The 19,225-nt window shown below is 37.8% G+C and overlaps 1 protein-coding gene across 2 annotated transcripts in view; it reads left to right on the forward strand.

Moving 5' to 3' along the window:
• Positions 1-19,225, forward strand: part of IL10RB (interleukin 10 receptor subunit beta) — a 147,942-nt gene that overhangs the window by 4,290 nt on the left and 124,427 nt on the right. For both annotated transcript variants that reach the window (XM_069074918.1, XM_069074922.1), the window contains exons 2-4: positions 8,900-8,987; positions 10,752-10,787; positions 17,334-17,457. In XM_069074918.1, the coding sequence (XP_068931019.1) occupies positions 8,927-8,987; positions 10,752-10,787; positions 17,334-17,457 (221 nt within the window). In that variant the 5' untranslated portion in view covers positions 8,900-8,926. The remainder of the gene's footprint in view (positions 1-8,899; positions 8,988-10,751; positions 10,788-17,333; positions 17,458-19,225) is intronic.

The following is a 19,225-nucleotide window of genomic DNA, read 5'->3' on the forward strand; positions in this document are numbered from 1 at the left end:
TCTGTCTCTCTCTCTCTCTCTCTCTCCCTCTCTCTGTCTCTCTCCCCTCCTGTGGTTTCCTGTTGCCTCTAAGAACAAATACAAGATGTTCTCTTCGGCACTTAAACCCTTTGTTATTTGGCCCCCTCTACATTTCCATTCTTCTTATACTTTACTCCCCAACAATCTAGTAACACTAGCTTTCTTCCTTTCCCTCAAACAAGACAGTTCATCTCTCAGCACTGGGGGTTTTTTCTAGGTGTCTCTAATGCCGTGTTCTCCCTCCTCCACTCACACTACTGACCTCTCTTGCTTCTCTTAACTCCCAACTAAAATCCCACCTTCTGTAGGAAACCTTTCCTAACCCCTTGAAATTTCAGTGCCTTCCCTCTGTTAATTATTTCTTATTTATCCTGTATTTAGCTTGTTCTGTGTATATTTGTTTACATTGTGTCGCCTCCATTAGATTATAAGCTCCTTGAGGGAGGACAAGGACTGTCTTTTGCCTCTTTTGGTATCCCCAGAACTTGGCTCCATGCCTAGCACATAGTAGGCAATTAATAAATGTTTATTGATTGATGCTAGCTAATACTATTGTCATCTTATTGTCAAGAAGAGGAATGCTGGGCATTTTTAGTCATGTACCTTTGAAAAGCCAATTTCACAAAATTCAGAAGAATGATAGGGTTACATAAGAAAATTCCTCAAGAAATATAGCTGTGCAAGAGATAGAGAAAGTTCTGTAGAAATTAAAAATATTTGGGAGGCTACCAGCCAAGACAAACCTGGGAACTATATGAACACAATTACACACTTTTCACACCAATAAAGTCAGGTCTAAATAATTGGAGAAATATCAGTTGTGCATGGTCGGGTCAAGCTAATAAAATAAAAATGACAATTCTGTCTAAATTAATTTACTTATTCAATGCCATACTGATCAAACTACCAAAAAATTATTTTATAGAGCTAGAAAAAATAAAAACAAAATTCATCTGGAAGAACAAAGGGTCCAGAATATCAAAGGAATTAATGAAAAAAAATGCAAAGAAAGGAAGTTTGGCCATACCCAATGTAAAACTATATTATAAAGCAGCAGTCATGAAAACTTTTTCATACTGACTAAGAAATAGAGTGGTAGATCAGTGGAATAGATTAGGTACACAAAACACAGTAGTCAATGACTATAGTAATCTACTATTTGATAAACCCATAGACTCCAGCTTCTGGAATAAGAACTCAGTATTTGACAAAACTGCTGGGAAAACTGGAAAATAATAAGACAGAAATTAGGCATAGACCAACATCTCACACCATATACCAAAATAAAGCCAAAATGGGTACATTATTTAGACTTAAAGGCTGATAATATAAGCAAACTAGGAGAGCAAGGAATAGCTTACCTGTCAGATTTATGGAGAACAGAAGAATTTATGACCAAACAAGAAATAGAGAACATTATAAAATACAAAATTGATCATTTTGATTACATTAAGTTGAAAAGTTCTTGCACAAAGCCAATGCAACCAAGATTAGAAAGGAAGCAGAAAGCTGGGAAACAATTTTTACTACCAATGTCTCTGATAAAAGCCTCATTTCTCAAATACATAGAGAGCTGAGTCAAATTTATAAGAATACAAGTCATCTTCCAATAAATAAATGGTCAAAGCATATGAAAAGGCAGTTTTCAACTGAAGAAGTCAAAGCTATCTATAGTCATTTGAAAATATGTTCTAAATCACTATTGATTAGAGAAATGCAAATTAAAACAACTCTGAGATACCACATCACACCTATCAAATTGGATAACATGACAAAACAGGAAAATGATAAATGTTGGAGAAGATGTGGGGAAAATTGGAACACTAATGCATTGTTGGTGGAGTTGTGAACTAATACAAACAATCCAAAGGGCTATAAAACTGTGCATACCTTTGACCCAGCAATACCACTTCTAGGTCTGTATTCAAAGAGATCATTTACATGGGGAAAGAACCCACATGTACAAAAACATTTGTAGCAGCTCTTTTTGCAGTGACCAAGAATTAGAAATTATGGGCATGCCCATCAATTGGGGAATGATTGAACAAGTTCTGGTATGTGAATGCAATGAAATACCGTTGTTCCATAAGAAATGATGAACAGGTGGACTTCAGAAAAACCTGGAAAGACTTCTAGGAACTGACGCTGAGTGAAGTGAGCAGAACCAGGCAAACATTGTACACAGTAAAGCAACATTGTGAAATAACTAACTTTGATAGACTTAGCTCTTCTCAGTAATGCAAGTGTCTAAGATAACTTCAAAAGGCTCCTGATGGAAAACACTATCTACATCCAGAAAAAGAACTATGGAGTCTGAATGCAAATTGAAGCATAGTATTTGCTCTGTCTCTTTTTTTAAATTTCTTCATTCTTGTTTTTTCTCCCACTGGTCCTTATTCTTCTTTACAACATGACTAATGTGAAAACATGTTTAATATAAATGCATATGTAGAACCTATATCAGATTGCATGCCATCTTGGGGAGGGGAAAGAAAAGGAATAGGGAGAAAATTTACAATTCAAAATCTGATGGAAGTTAATGTTGAAAACTAAAAATAAATAAATATATATTTTTTAAAAGTGCAACTCTTGGGGTGGCCAGGTAGCACAGCGAGTAAGAGCACCAGCTCCAGTGTCAGTACAACCTGGAGATCGAATCCCGGGCTCAGATACTTGGCATCCACCCAGAAACACCTGGCTGTGTAACCTTGAGCAAGTTACTTAACCCCAATTGCTTAGGGGCGGCCAGGTGGCTCAGCGAGTAAGAGCAGAGGGCTCCAGTGTCAGGATGACCTGGATCAAATCCCGGGCTCAGATACTCAGCACCACAACCAGAAATAACTGGCCGTGTAACCTTGAGCAAGTTACTTAACCCCGATTGCTTTAAAAAAAAAAAAAGTGCAACTCTTACCCAGATACTATTCTACTAGGCATATACTTCCAAAAGATAAAAGATAGAAAGGCCCATATATATGGTAGCAAAGACTTAAAGTAAATGCCCATTTAGTGGAAAGTGGATAGATAAATTGTGGTATATGAATAGAGTAGAATATTCTTGCATTGTAATGTATGGGTCAGAAGACCACTCACCCAGAATGACTCAGAGATTTCTCAAGGTAGAAGCAAAAACTTTATTACCATCTTTCTTGAGAAAGGGCATCCCCAAATCCAACAAAAAAGCCAGAAGGGAGGAGAGCACTACAAAAGGCAAAAGCAAGATTATAAAGCCCTAACGTGGGAATTCCACACTTTCTCCGCTGTCCCACCTTACCATTGGTTGGTAAGGCAACCTCACAATCTTCTTATTAATGCCAACCAATCTCCACAAAGCCCTCTCTATCCATTACCATAATTATTACTAATGAGGCTCTAATTTTGTTAGATAACATACATAATACATGAGGTCCACTCTGCAAGTGCAGTAACAACCCCAGAATACTGAACCCCCTTCAGTCCAAACTATATGTGTCCTTATCTGGGCCTAAGTGTCCCAAGGCCACTGTGTGCTTTCTGATTGGTCAAATCCACCTGTTGCTGCCAGCTCCTTTTATTCTACGTTATTTCATTTTTAGTATTATCTAGGAATTCTATGGGAACTGGGAACCCAACTTCTTCCCAAGGCTACTGCCTCAACTCTTCCCAAGGCTACTGTCTGGTGCTTTTTATCAGTAGTCTTGTTTCAGCAATTCTTGCAGTTCTATAGAAACTTAACCCCAGGGTGTCCAGATGGCGCAGCAAGTGAAGTGCTAGCCCCAGAGTCAGGAGGACCCGAGTTCGGTCCTGGCCTCAGACATTTAACACCCACACAAAAAAACTAGCCGTGTAACCTTGGGCAAGTTACTTAACCCCAATTGCCCTCCAAAAGGCAAAAAAAAAAAAAAAACTAACCCTTTGTTACCTCTCACACTACCATTCCTTTCCCCAAACTAAAAACACCTCTAATTTGGTCTTTTTTTTTTTGCCTTTTTTGGAGGGCAATTGGGGTTAAGTAACTTGCCCAAGGTTACACAGCTAGTATTTTTGTGTGGGTGTTAAGTGTCTCAGGCCAGAACTGAACTCGGGTCCTCCCGACTCCAGGACCAGGCGCTTTACTCACTGCGCCACCTAGCCGCCCCTCTAATTTGGTCTTAATAGTTAATCCAATCAATTGTATTAATAGTCAATAACTCTTACATTACCTTGAAATACACAATGACCTACATATATATGGGGAAATGATACTGAACTTAGTTACAAAGTATAAGGAAGTAATAGGAATGTATATAAGATGTTCAGAATGGGGAAACTTCACTGCAAGTTATCTCTCACAATAAGAAAAGATAAATATAATGAATTCAGAGAAATAATGAAGTGTTGCAGAATGAAATAAGCAAAAACAGGAAAACCATATACACAATAACTATTACAATGTAATTGGGGGAGGGGGAAATTTAATGACTAAAATTATCCCTCAAAGAAAGTTGAGGAAACACCTCCTTATGTTTTTGTAGCAATAGGAGACCTGTGGAGAGGAAGTAGTTTTGCTTAAGCTGATAGCTTATTACAACTCCGTTGAAATTGCCTTGCCTATGCCTGTCTAGGAAGGAGACAGCAAACATTCTGCCATGTTCTAGACCCTCTCTCAAGCTTTCTACAATTCCTCAGAAGTGGCCAGCCCTCCAAACCACCTTCCACTTTATAGCTACACACAAGTGCCTGAAGCTCTGGGACAACTCTACCCAGAGACCAAATGCCTATGGACAGTGATACCTGAACTCATAGCATTCTCACTTTTACTTATTTTCAATCTCTTCTTGTATGCTGCCTGTTTCCCTACAGCCTGCAAATACTCCCTGTCTCCTCCATCCTTAAAAAACCTCACTTAACCCATCCATCCCTGCTAGCTATCATACTATATATTCTTCCTTTTATGGCTAAACTCCTCAAGATGGCTGTCTCTGATTGATTCCTCTCTTCTCACTCCCTTCTGGATTCTGACCTCATCATTCAGCTGAAATTGCTCTCTGCAAAGTTGCAAATTATACTTTATTGCCAAACCTGGTGACTTTTTCTCTGGCCTCATTCTTCCTCACCTCTTGCCTTTGACACAGTTTGACCCTTCTCAATAGGCTCCTCTCTCTAGGTTTTTGTAACATTGCTCTTTCCCAGTTCTTTTCCATGTCCAACTACTCCTTCTGAACCTCTCTTGCTGGATTTTCATACAGTATCATATCCATTAATCATGGTTGCCCCCCAAAGGTTCTTTTCTGATCCCCCTTCTCCATCACTACCACATGCAGTCGTTTGCCAAATCTGCCTTTGCAACATCTCTCCACTTCTGGCCCCCTCTCTCCAGTCACATAGCTGCCATCCTGGTGCAGGTCCTCATTACCTCACGCCTGGAGCATTATACTAGCCTTCTGGGTGGCCTCCCTGCTAACTCAAGGTCACACCAGTTCATCCTCCACTTAGATCCAAAGTGATCTTCCCAAAACACACAGGTCTGACTATCACACATGTACACATGCTCGCGCGCGCACACACGCACACACATACACACATACTCTACCTCCTCACCAATTCAGTCAACTCCACTGGTTCCCAATTAGCCCAGGATCAAATTTTAAATTTTTTTTTTTTTACTTTTAACGTCTTTCACAATCTAACTCCTTTCTCCCTTTCCAATCTTATACTTTACATTCCTCCTTATACCCTATGATCCAGCTTCACTGACTTTCTTATTATTCATCACATAAGATATTCCATATCTTATCTCTATTTTTTTCATCTCCCATTTTTTCTTTTCATCTCCCATTCCTGGATGCTCCACCTCCGTGGCTTCTGCGACTTTTCAAAATTCAGCTCATAGCCTACCTTCAGTAAGAGGCCTTTCCTCTCCCTTTCCCTCCTCCCAGTACCTTCCCTCTGAGTGGACCTCCCATTTACAATGCACATATCTTGTATTTCATAGTTGTATGTTGTCTCACCCATTACAATGTGAGCTTCTTGGGGGAGTAGGGATTGTTTTTTGGTTTTGTTTTATGGTATTTTTTTTAAGTCCTCAGTGCTTAGGACAGAACCTGACATATATTAAATGCTTTGTTGTTGGGGATAATCAGCAGATTACTGGTAATTTTGGAGCGGTTTCAATTGAATGATGAAATAAAACACAGATGTCTGGGCATTTAGAAGGAAGAGAAGAAGTGGAGGTGCTTAGTAGTGTAGATGGCTTTCCCATGGAGTTAGTGAAGAAGAGGATATAGGCTAAAGGATGCCTTCATTCAGGAGGGACAGCTGCATCAAATGAGAATTTTTTTAAGGATGGGGGAGACATAGTTGTGTTTGTAAGCAGCAGAGAAGAGGCCAGTAAGTAGAGATGGAAGATTAAAAAGAAGAAATGGTGATGATAGAGGGGGCAGTAAGTGTAAGAAGAAGGGAGGGAATAGAATAAAGGGTGCATATATGTAGAGGGTTTTGCTTTTAGTAAATGAAAGGACCAGTTTTTCATGTGAGACAAAGCTAAAGGAGGGGAAGATACCTGAATGATATGAAATGAGGAGGAAAGAGACAGGGGAATCTCTTGGCAAATGGTCTTAATTTTTTTTTTTTTAAGCAATCGGGGTTAAGTAACTTGCTCAAGGTTACATGGCCAGTTATTTCTGGGTGTGGTGCTAAGTATCTGAGCCCAGATTTGATCCCCAGGTCATCCGGACACTGGAGCCAGTACTCTTACTTGCTGAGCCACCTGGCTGCCCCTAAGCAACTGGGATTAAGTAACTTGCTCAAGGTTACACAGCCAGGTGTTTCTGGGTGGGTGGTAAGTGTCTGAGCTGGGATTCGATCCCCAGGTTGTCCCGACACTGGAGCCAGTGCTCTTACTCGCTGTGCTACCTGGCCACCCCTGGCCTTAATTTTTTTAGGGGGGAGGAGGGTGAAGTATTAGGTGAAGTCCTCTGCTAGGCTTAGGGGAGGTGAGAGAGTGGGAAGACTGAGGTGAGATGAAAAGGTTTAGAGTAGTAACTGTGCTGAACAGGATAATGAATTGATTAGCAAGTTGTAAAAAGATTGTCTTGCTTCAATGAGAGCCTAGTTGAATTTATGTAATGAATTCATAATCAGAATTATTTTGCTTCTCTAGGTCGATTCAGTAGCATGTGACTAGGCATAATTCACTCTTTGGGCATCAAAAGGTGATAGCACCAGGAGACAAGGATTTCAGTGTATAGGACAGTGTAGAGTTAAACTAATTCACCAAGAAGTAAAGAGTGTGAAGAGAAAAGAGTCTAGCCAGGACAAGAATGAAGGCCTAAGAAACAACATTACATTCAAATACAAGAATTTGTTCACCCTTTCCCTGTCAATGGGAATTCTTTTTTTTTTATTTACTTTTAGTTTACAACATTCAGTTCCACAATCCCTTGAGTTTCAAATTTTCTCCCCCTCCTTCTCCTGCTCCTCCCCACCCCATGGTGGCATGCAATCAAATATAGGTTTTCCAAATACCTCACATTAAACGTTAGTCAAGTTGTAAAGGACTGTAACCTATGGCGTGAACAATGTGAAAGAAAGGACAAAACAAAACACAAAAGAGAAATATTAATTTGCTTCAGTCTGCTTTCAGACTCTATAGTTCTTTCTCTGGATGTGGATATCCCTTTCCATCATGAGTCTTTTGGAGTTGTTTTCTCACCTTCATTGCTGAGGGGAGCCCAGTCTATCAAAGTTAGTCATCACACATATGATGTGTCTGTGATTGTGTACAAAATTCTCCTAGTTCTGCTCTCCTCAATCAGCATCAGTTTATATAAGTCTCTCCAGGTTATTATGAAGTCTCTCTGTTCCTCATTTCTTATAGCACAATAGTATTCCATTACATTCATATACCACACCTTGTTCAGCCATTCCCCAATTGATGGGCATCAATGGGCATTCTTTTTACTACTAGAAATACTGTTGCTAATAACAATAATTTTGAAATATATGAGACCTTTCTTTTCTACTCTCCTTATGTCATATGCCATGTAGTAAGATATCTGGTCAAAAGGGTATGAATATTTTAGTAACTATTCTATTAATGAATATTTATAAACGCTAACTACATGCTAAGTACTTTATTATACACTTAGGGAAAGAAAGGGGCAGCTAAATGGTGCAGTGGATAGAGTGCCTAAGTCTAGAGTCAGGAAGACCAGAGTTCACATCTGGAGCCTCAGGCACTTACTGTGTCTTTGTGACCCTGGATAAGTCACTTAGCCCTGTTTGCCTCAGTTAGAAAAAGAAATGGCAGACCACTCCAGTATATCTGTCAAGAAAGCCCCAAATGGGTTCATGAAGGGTTGGACACAAGTGAAAAGTACTGAACAATAACAAAAGGAGACAAATCTATAGTAGTGAGACAGGCCCTTTCCTTAAAGAGTTTATATTAGTCATTTTTCTCCCATAATTCTAGATGGATTTCCAGAATAGTTCAACCAGTTTGACACTTCTAAGAATGGTTTATATGCTTATCTTCTCACAGTTCCTCCAACAGAGACTGCTTTCATTTCCTATTATCTTTGCCTCTTGATAGATGAGAAGTAAAAAAGTTGTTTTAATGTGCATTTCTGTTATTATTAGTGTTTTAGAACTTTTTTCTTATGTTGCTGATCATTTACATTTCATCTTCTGAAAACTGCATCTTTTGATCACTTATCTATCAGGAAATGGCTCTTAGGCCATGTTTTATTTTTTTGTGTGTTGCCTACAGCACCTACTACAATGTAGTCATAGTTGGAACCAACAATAAATATTTATTGAATTATAGTTTTTGTCTCTTATTGTCTTGGTTCTGTTAGTTTAATATTTGTATTTTAATAGGCTCTTTAAAATCAAATAATGTTTTCATTTAATGTCATTTCAGATGTGAAAACAAAGTAAATTCATCTTAATGGCAATGCTTCTCAACCAGTGTACTTTATTTATTGGATTACTACTTTTCTTCCCCTGGGGTAAGTTGGTATTTTTAAAAACTTTACATGCATAATCATGTACTCATTAAAAATTATTTTAGATGGTGACAGTCATTGGTAAATCTTTTTATGTCCTTTGAGGAATAATTTGATATTTGAGTGTACCTGTACACTCAATGTGGCTATTCCCTTCACCGGTACAGATTGCAACACATCAATGTTTTCAACTTCTGTACAAATTTTTTTATCTATGTTCTTCCACACTTAAAAACCATTTTCTGGGCACCAGTGCAGTAGTTGGGCTGTCCATTCGCTTTCCTCTGATATCATTTTATTATCAACTTACCTTTTTTTCTAATTTTATGTTTCCTGAATCTCCTTTCTGCCACTTCTTATTCATAAGTCATTGCTGATGATTTGTTGCAGCATACTTATATCTAGTGTGCATCTCTCCACTGCTTATTGGCTCAGCAACAATTTGGGGTTTTTTTTGGAGTTTGTGGTGTTACACAATTCAAAACCTGAACCACACCATATCATCACAGGGAGAATATTAGTGTTAAAAATAGACTTTTGTGTCAGGGAGCAATTTAGGATCATTGAAGGTACTGTGAAATTCCTTCAAATGATCTAGCCTGCCAATTTTCTCTACCTAATTCACAGTCCCGCTTTAGTGCCCATCTGTAACATTCATTCAGGATGAATGCATTGTAGACTAACTTAATGGAAGCCCTTCTAACTGCTTGGCATAATCTGAGCAATAAACACTCTTCATGTCTTTTTTCTTAAAATTAACTTGTTTTGCTTATTCATTTTGACTTGAGGAAGACCTATAGTATTTAAGAGCTTGGTATAGTCAACATGATATTATTTGCAAACACAAGCATATATAGGATGTCCTCATCTTTAGAAAATTCTTTTTCCATTGGAACTCTGTGTAGGATAGCCTTCAGAACAGCAAGCCTGTCTCTCTGTTTTCATATCATGATTTACACTGATAATAAGTGGATCAGTGAATAGTTATTACATGGACCAAGGAATCAAGGATGATCTTAACATGTACAAGTGACAGTTTATTGGAGGAGAGCCTTTGAAGACTATGTTTTGTTCTACCAAATTATATGCTTTTTATAATCAACAAACAATGAATAAATCTGGGTCTTGTATGTACCTTTCCATCAGTTGTGTGACTATGCAAATGAAGTCTAATTTAAAAAACTGTCAGACAGCTTGCCAGTACAAACTGGGCTGGACTACCTTGCAGCAAGCCAATTTCTCTGAATAGTCTGTCTTTCTATTTTCTAGTATGTTATCGTTCTCTTTTTTATTCACTTTTTTCATTATCTTTCCCTGTGTTCCTGCATTGTCAGCACCACCACACCATCTCTCCCGCCATCATCATCTTAATAGTTAACACCTTTTTTCTCTCTTCCAACTCTATTGGTAAATTCCTTTCCTTATAAAATTTATTACTTAAATTTTCCTACCCTGCTAAATATATATTATATGTATGTACATATGTGTGTTTCTTATTCTAATATTATATCCATCAGCTTAAAATCTTCTCCTTCCTAGTCAATTTCCATTTTAATTTACTCAGATTATAAAACTTTGTTCCTTGTGATTGCACTTGTTGATTGTCTCAGAACCATTTAGTTGAGAGTTGTTTAACATATGGGAGAAAATGCACCCAATATGCTTTAGTAAGAAGGTAATCAGTAATTATATATGGGCTGCAGTCAACTAGACTGTAAATTTAACTTAGAGAAATGTAATTCTAATGTATCATCTCCTTTTTTCTAGAGCCCATCTGCTTTACATGGTCATACAGTTTATTTGGTAAGAAATTTTTAAGTGGTTTAAATAAATTTTGAATAGGAATTAGAGTATTTAGTAGTGACTTTTAAGTAAAGTGAGAATAGTAGAATAGTTTTAAGCTCTAATTTCCAGTAACAAAACTAGGCAACAGTTTATTAGGTCCCAGAACACAATTGTATGGCTCTCTTTGTTTCATTTGTTAATAATGGATTAAAATAATGAATAGATTTAGCATGAGCTACATTACTGATACAGATAATTATAAAACATTATGAGTACATAATCAGTGCTCTTAAATCTCCCCATCAATGGAAGGAAGAACTGGCACAGAAAATAGAAAACAATGAAAAAAGAATTTGTCTCTTCAATCTTCTTATGGAAGGAAATCTAAGACTTGCCCTCTAACATAACGTGTAAGCATTAGGGAAGAGAACAGATTTATTTTTTACCACTGCATTTTGCCACCACATATCAATTATTTTATAGCAGCCAACAGAATAGAAAAACTTGAATCCATAATGACAAGTACCTTGCTGAAGAAGAAAAAGAGAAAACAATGGATTAGAAATGCAAATATGCAGAGGTGAAAGATCAGTCTGAAATAAGGAAAGACAAAAGCAATAATGTTAAAAGAAAATGTGATCTCCGTTCAAGCCAGGCATAATGACCGCAAAGACGGGATATGTAGAGACCACTTAAGGATTATAGACATCCCAGAAGAACACAACTCAGAGCAGCATGGCAGGAAGAAATATAGTAAGTTCCCCACATAGACACTAAACTCCTCCAAACAGACCCATAAAAAGCACCAGACTGTTTCCCAGTGGAGAAATCCAAGAAAAGTCACAGTGAGACATCTTTCTAGCCCAGGTCAAGTCATAATGAGTCATTTTTCTAGCCCAGGTCAGGGTCAGCAAACATTGGGGGTGGAATTTATTCAGGAGCAAGCTGCACAGAGCATTCTGGTGCCCGAAACAAAGCTGTACACCAGGCCACACCCATACCAAAGGACCACGTGCAGCACAAGGGAATAGGTGCCTACTGGCAGCTATATTGCTCACCATTTTGTTCTAAGTCACAGGTCCAGGGTGGACTGAAAAGGGTACCTGTGTCTAGGGGTGGTAAAGAGGAAAGCAGTCACAGGTACTGCTCTGTCTACTTAGCAGTGAAGTTCAGAAGCAAGCATTAGTTGTTTGGTTCATATCTCAGGAGCAGAATGGGGTCTTAGTTCCAACTTCCATCCCAGGTCTGGAGAGGAATGATTAGGGCAGGAATTCTAGATCAAAAAGAAGCTTGTAGTCTTGTCACTCTGAACCAGCAGAGTTTCCCAGTCAGTTGATAGTGCCTGTGTCCTGTACCAATACACTATTGCTCAGACTAAAATACAGATGAAGAATTTGCAGAACTCAGACTGGGAAGGAGGAATGGGTGGTGCTCAGTGATCAGACTTTGTTCAGGATCAGACCACTTTGTGAACCTTAAAATTTTTCAGGTCTGTAGCCTGAAGATGTCTCTGAGACTCGGAATAAAACAACACTCAGTACCCTCCAAAAAAGTGACAACAGTGCCTGATCCTAACATCAAGACCAAAGTCAGGAAGTAGGTTGAAATAATGTGCAAGCAGAAAAAGAATCCCACCATTAAAAAAAAAAACTGTTATGGTGACAGAAGCACCCAGCAAACAAGTCCAGACAAAGAGAAACATCTATATCTATAAGCAAAGCCTCAAAGGAAACCACAGCTCAGACACAAGTTCAAATAGAATTCTGGGAAAAGATGAAGAAAGAGCTTAAAATGGTTTTGTAAATAAAATGAAGAACTAAAAGGGAAAATTGAAAAAGAAATTAGAGCTATGGAAGAAAAAATTGGAAAGAGAATTGACAGGTAGATTAACAAGGAATTAACAAAAGATAGATACCTAATCTTTCTCAAACATCAAAGTCTCTAAAATTTAGAATAGACCAAATAGAAGCCAATGGCTCCATGAGACAACCAGAAATATTAAAACAAAGTAAAAAAGCAGAAATAAAAAAATAAAAGAAAATATAAGGCATCTCATATTAAAAACAACTGACTTAGAAAACAGATTGAAGAGAGAAAATTTAAGATTATCATTGAACCACTAGAAAGTCACAACCAACAAAGAACCTAGGCATTATATTTCAAGAAATCTTAAAATTGCCCAGATCTCTTAGAATAACAGGGCAGAGTAGAAATAGAAAGAATCCACCAATCACCTTTTCAATTAACTCCCAAAATGAAAACTCTGAGGATTATTATAGCCAAAATACAGAGCCTTCAAGACAAATCAAAAGTACTGAAAGCAGTTAGAAAAAAAATTTAAGTGCCAAGGAGCCATAGTCAGGATCACACATGTTTTAACAGTCACCATTCTAAAGGAGTGGGGAACTTGGAATATATTTGAGAAGGCCATGAATATAGGCTAACAACCAAGAATAACTTACCCAGAAAAACTGAGTATAATCAGATTGTTAATTAAGTAGAAGACTTCTAAGCATTTAGACCAGAACTCAGTAGAAACATTAAAGTTCAAAAATAGGAGTTAAGAAAAATATAAAAAGGTAAGCTTAATGAAAAATCATAAGGAACAAAACAAGGATAAACTATTTATATTCTAATATGAAGAAACAATATGTATGTCTCCTCAGAACTCTTTATTATCATCAGGGGTCATAGAGTCTCAGGCATGGGAGTATTTTATCTTGATGATCTTAAAAGATAGATGGAAAGGCAAGAGAAGAGGAATACACTATGTGGGGGAAAGGAAAAGAGAAAGGAAATTTGTGAAAAATTATCTCACATAATGCACAGGTAGAAGGCTATACAAATGAGAAGGAAGGGGTGAGGAGGTGGCTTACATTTGAACCTCACTCTCATCTCAGCTGATCAAAAGAGGGAAGATTAGACACACAGAACTGGGTACAAAAATATGCTTCACTCACCAGGGAAATAGGAGGGAAAGGGGAGAAGGGGAAATTAGAGGGAGGATAGAAAAAGGAGGAATTCGTCCTAAGCAAAACAAACTCTAAGGATGTACAAAAGTATTTATAGTTCTTTTCAAAGTGGAAAAGAATGTGAATCTGAAGGGGTGCCCAGTAGTTCGGGAAGGGGTTAAAAAGTTATGATATTTCCTAGGGATAAAATACTATTATGCTGTATGAAATTGTGAAGAGGGTGGTTTCAGAGAATCCAGAGAAGTCCTGTATGAACTAATAGGGAGTAAATTGAACATAAATAATTTATACACTGATAACAATGTTGTACTGATACATAATTTTGAAACACTCAAGAACTCTGGTTAGCATAATTACTTAACCACAATTCTAGAGAGCTAATAAAATATGCTATCTATCTTGTGATAGAAACGTAAAAGACTCAGAGGCAGAATGGGACATATCTATATGTATTGTGCATTGTCGCAATAAAAATACACACAAAGGTATTTTTGTGCGCCTTTGTGTCCAAGCAAAATGTATTTATTAACAAGGCATTCACCAATAATAAAAGTTAATAGTCCACGGGTTACCAAAGACACACCTTACAATCAGAGCAGAATTTTATACTGTTTGGTGGTTACATAAGATCAAGTGATACAAACTAAAATGACACTGTGATTAGTCTACGTGAAAGGTAAAGAGTACTATACAGGACCCTGACTGGCAAGAGTGTCTCCAGAATCCAGAGCAATGGAGAAAACACAGAGCTAAGTAACACTCTCTGGAAGGTCCTCTGCCCCATGGTTAGCACTCAATATCAGAGAGACCCAGTGCCCAGCAAAACATTTCATAACCAGGTTGACTCATCTACCACTCATTTTCCTTATCTTCCTCAAGAGACAGGACCACTTGTAGCCCTTAAGATTTGGGTACCTAAGCTCTTATAAACTCAACTACTAAGGATTACATAATTCAATTAGATTCTGATCCATAGAGATTCGTTTCAGTGATTAAAAAATCTTCACAAGGGGTGGTTAGGTGGCACAGTGAATAGAGCACCGGCCCTGGAGTCCCTGAGTTTAAATCCAGCCTCAGACACTTAACACTTAACTAGCTGTGTGACCTTGGGCAAGTCACTTAACCCCAATTGCCCTACCTTCCCCCCTCCAAAAAAACCTTAACAATTAATCAATAATTAATTTCACAGCATATATGAACATATATGTACACACATGAACATATATGTGTGTACATGTATTTGTGTATATAGTTATACACATTCTTTTTGGGCATGACCAATAATTTGTTTTCCTTGATTATATTTTTATAACAGGAATTTTGTTTTCCTTTAGTTCTCAGTTGGGAAAAAGTAATAGGAGGGAGAGAAGGAAAATCTTTGCCAACTGAAAAAACCTTAATTTATAAAAAGAAACTTCCCAGAATTCTGAACATTGAAAGAAAAATGTCGATCAAAAGAACCCACAGACTTCCTTTTAAAAAAACACAGACACAATAACAAAACCCTATGCAGCAAACTATAAGACATATAGTGATTAAATTTAACAATTCCAATGACAGACAAAAAAATTTACAAGCAACCAGTAGAAAGACCCTCAAACATAAAGGAAGGGAATTGGAATAACATGAGATTATTCTGTACCAGATAATGTAGGGGGGAAGGGAGAATGGAAAAATGATTTCTAAAGAGCAAAGGAGCTCATAATGCAACCCAAGGTAACATACAATACAAAATTGAGCCTAACCATTAATGAAAAATAGACATACATTCATCAAAAAAAAAAGGAATAGAGGAAAACCAGAACTAAAAAGCAATTTGCTTTGCTTTGCAAAAAGGACAACAGAAATACAAGAAAGATAATCAAATACCACAACCAAGAACAATAACAACAAATGAACAAGCAAGATCATGAAGATATTTCTTTCTAAAATTATAAATTAAAATTACAAAAGGAGATGAGTGAAAGTGAAAGAGAAATAGAAGAAGACATAGTAAAGAAACGGGTCTGAACAACCATGGACTAAACTTCACAACACTGGGGAAAACTAATTTCTCTTAAATGTTTATATTGATAAAAGAGAAAGAGCAGATCAACAAATTTAGAATGTAACTAAAAATAAAGCCAGAAAAAGAAAAAATTTAAAACTTCACAACTAAACATCATAATAGAAATCCTGAAAATCAAAGGAGAGATTAATAAAAAGTGCAGTGGAAATATGAAGAAGAAAGCTATATATATAGTGATTCTTTTTTGTAGTTGTAAAGAACTGGAAACTGAGGGTATGTCCATCAATTGGGAAATTGCTGAACAAGTTCTGGTATATGAAGATAATGGAATACTATTGTGGTAAGAAATGACCAAAGGGAATGGGGCAGGGGGCAACTAGGTGGCACAGTGAATAGAGTACCAGCCCTGGAGTCAGGAAGACCTAAGTTCAAATCCAGCCTCAGATACTTAACACTTACTAGCTGTGTGGCCTTGGGCGAGTCACTTAACCCCCATTTCCCTGCCTTCCCCCCTCCAAAGAGACAAAAACAAAAGAAATGATGAAGGGAATGATTCCAAAAAAATCTATGCATACTTGTATGAACTGAAGCAAAGTGAAGTGAGCAGAACTAGGAGAACAATTTACACATTAACAGCAGTATTGTAAGGATAAAGTAGAAGAATCATTTTGCTTCAGTGAAGATTAATTTGAAATTAGACATGAAATATAGCTTTCTTCTTTATATTTCTAAGATCCTCAGAACATTATGGAAAAACTCTTTACCTGAACTAGTATTTGATAGTTCATGATTTAAATTGTTCTATAGTGTTTAAAAAGTTCAAGAGACATAATTTCTGGGTAATTAACCATTTTATTGATACTGCTAACATTTTAATAAAAGACATCAGTGGAACTCTCTAATGTCAAAGACAGTTATGGTCATGGGCTTACTATGCCCTAGGAAAAGCACTTGTTTTAGAGGGTGGCAATCAATTCTGATTGGTTAACAAATAATGAGAGGGGGTGGCTAGGTGTTGAAGTGAATAGAGCACAGGAGGCAGGAGGACCTGAGTTCAAATCCAACCTCAGATACTTAATACTTTACTAGCCTTGTGACCTTGGGGAAGCCACTTAACCCCAATTGCCCTGCCCTCCCCCCTCCAAAAAAAAAAAAACAACCAAGAGACCAGTTCTAATGAATATTAATTATGTCATTTACTTATAAATTACCCCCAGCCTTGGGTAATCCAATCAAAGAATTTATCCACACCCATACCTTAATGGAGAACAAAGGGCTTCCCCACCTTAGATTAAATTACTTCTAAAATGAGGTGGAATCTGACCAAGATTTAGGAGAGTTAAGTCAATCTCATTAACTGTTATGTCCTTCAAAAGACCAAACTAAATGAGAACTATAGAAAAAGGGAGAACTCTGAATGTCCCCAAATCATTGGTTGTTAATAATTATTTCTCTCAGTCTTTGTGTGTTAATTAACGCTAGTTTACTAGTGAATAGATTAAGAAATAATTGAATGTAAGACTTTTGCTCCCCTTGTTCCAATATTGTGAAGTGTTGTGATTAATTTTTTTTTTCTTTCCTTAGACATTCCATTGCAGTCTTGCATTTTAACGATGACATCTCATAATTTTCAGCACATTTTATCTTGGGAAGTAAACAACACTGGCACTATACCAAGTCACTATACTGTGTCTTACACAGTTATGAGGTCTGTTTTACAATTTGTTTATTGTTAAATAGTTCACTTCTTCACTATCTCTCAACTTCCAGTATTCAATCTGTTGCTAAACCCTGTTGATTTCACTTTTGCATCTCTCAAATACACACACACACACACACTTCTGACACATCGTGGTGATGCAGGCCCACATCACCTCACACCTAGACTATTGAAGTAGCCTGCTGGTGAATCTGCCTGCCTCAAGTGTCTCCATGGTCCAATCCATCTTCCATTCAACCACCAAAGTGATTTTCCTAAAGCTCAGGGCTGACCATGCCATTCCCCTACTTAATAAACTCTAGTAGTTCCCTATTGCTTCCAGAATCAAATACAAAATCTTCTGTTTGGCATTCAAAGCCCTTAATAACCTAGCCTCCTCCTACTTTTCCACTCTTCTTACCCTTTACACCTCACAATGTACTGTATAGTCAATGACACAGGCGTCCTGCCTGTCCTATGAACAAGACACACCATCTCTCAGTTCTGGGTATTTTCTCTCGCTCTCCCTCCTGTCTCCACCTACTGGTTTCCTTTAAGTCCCAACTAACATCCCATCTTGTACAGGAAGTCTTTCCCAACCCCTAGTAATTCTAATGCCTTCCCTCCTTTTTTAACTTCTTATTTATCCTGTATATAACTAATTTGTACACACTTGTTTGCTTCTGGTCTCTCCTGCTAGACTCTGTGATCCTTGAGGGGAGGGACTGTCTTGCCTCTTTTTGTATCTCTAGTGCTTAGCATAGTGCCTGTATCAGCAAGCACCCCAGCGTCCCCAGGGTGGCTGCCAACACAGGTTCTTAGATCTGCTTTGTTAAAGGAAAGCAACTTAAAATGGGTTAACAAGCTTACTTTAATCAGTCAAAATATATTGTTTACCTAGTTCAGGGGGAAAAGGTCAGCACCCCGAACTTCAAAGTATACAGACAGAATTATCAAGACAGAGAAACAGATCAAGTAGACAGATTTCCAAACTGTCCAACCATTACATCCATACCAAATCAACATCTGGGTTTTTCAAAGCTGGAGAGCTCTCAACAAGGGCTTCCCAGAGTCTCATCTGATCAAATCACAGAACACTTCTCAAAGTGAGCCCCAAAGCAAAGCCTCACATCAGGGATTATATAGCCTTCTCCTGGTTCAGAGAATGTAACCACCCTCTTGACCCACTGCCCAATCACACAGCATCAAGGTGTGGGCACTCCTGAAAACCAAGCCTCCTGCCACAGGCTCCATGTGACCACATTCAGCCTATTAGGAGACATAGTATATTTTCAAATCAAGGAAGGTTCTCAGAGTCTCTTAAGCCTATCAAAGGGCCTAAGGGCAGGGAAGATCTTTAAATTTGCATTTTCATTACAGTGCCTAACATATAATATGTGCTTAATAAATGTTAATTGGGGTGGCTAGGTGGCCAAGTGAGTAGAGCACTGGGCCTGGAGTCAGGAGGACCTGAATTCGAATCCAGCCTCAGACACTTAACACTTACTAGCCATGTGACCTTGGGCAAGTCACTTAACTGAAATTGCCCTGCCCTCCCTCCTCCAAAAAAAACCACAAACAAAAAAAAATAAATGTTAATTGACTATTAGCAACTTCTACTCACCATATAAGCCATTTCAAATCTTCTTTCATCTCACCAACCTCACCAAAAGCACAATCTACCTTTATTTAATAATCCCTTGATATCATCCTGCACTATTTCTTCCTCTACTCCATCTCTGATGAGGAGATAAACTTTCTCCTCACCAAGACCAAC

This window comes from Petaurus breviceps, unplaced genomic scaffold (assembly GCF_028583685.1).
Source record: "Petaurus breviceps papuanus isolate PSGF00001 unplaced genomic scaffold, PetGlider_PUasm1.0 90897, whole genome shotgun sequence".
Taxonomy (NCBI): Eukaryota; Metazoa; Chordata; class Mammalia; order Diprotodontia; family Petauridae; genus Petaurus; species Petaurus breviceps.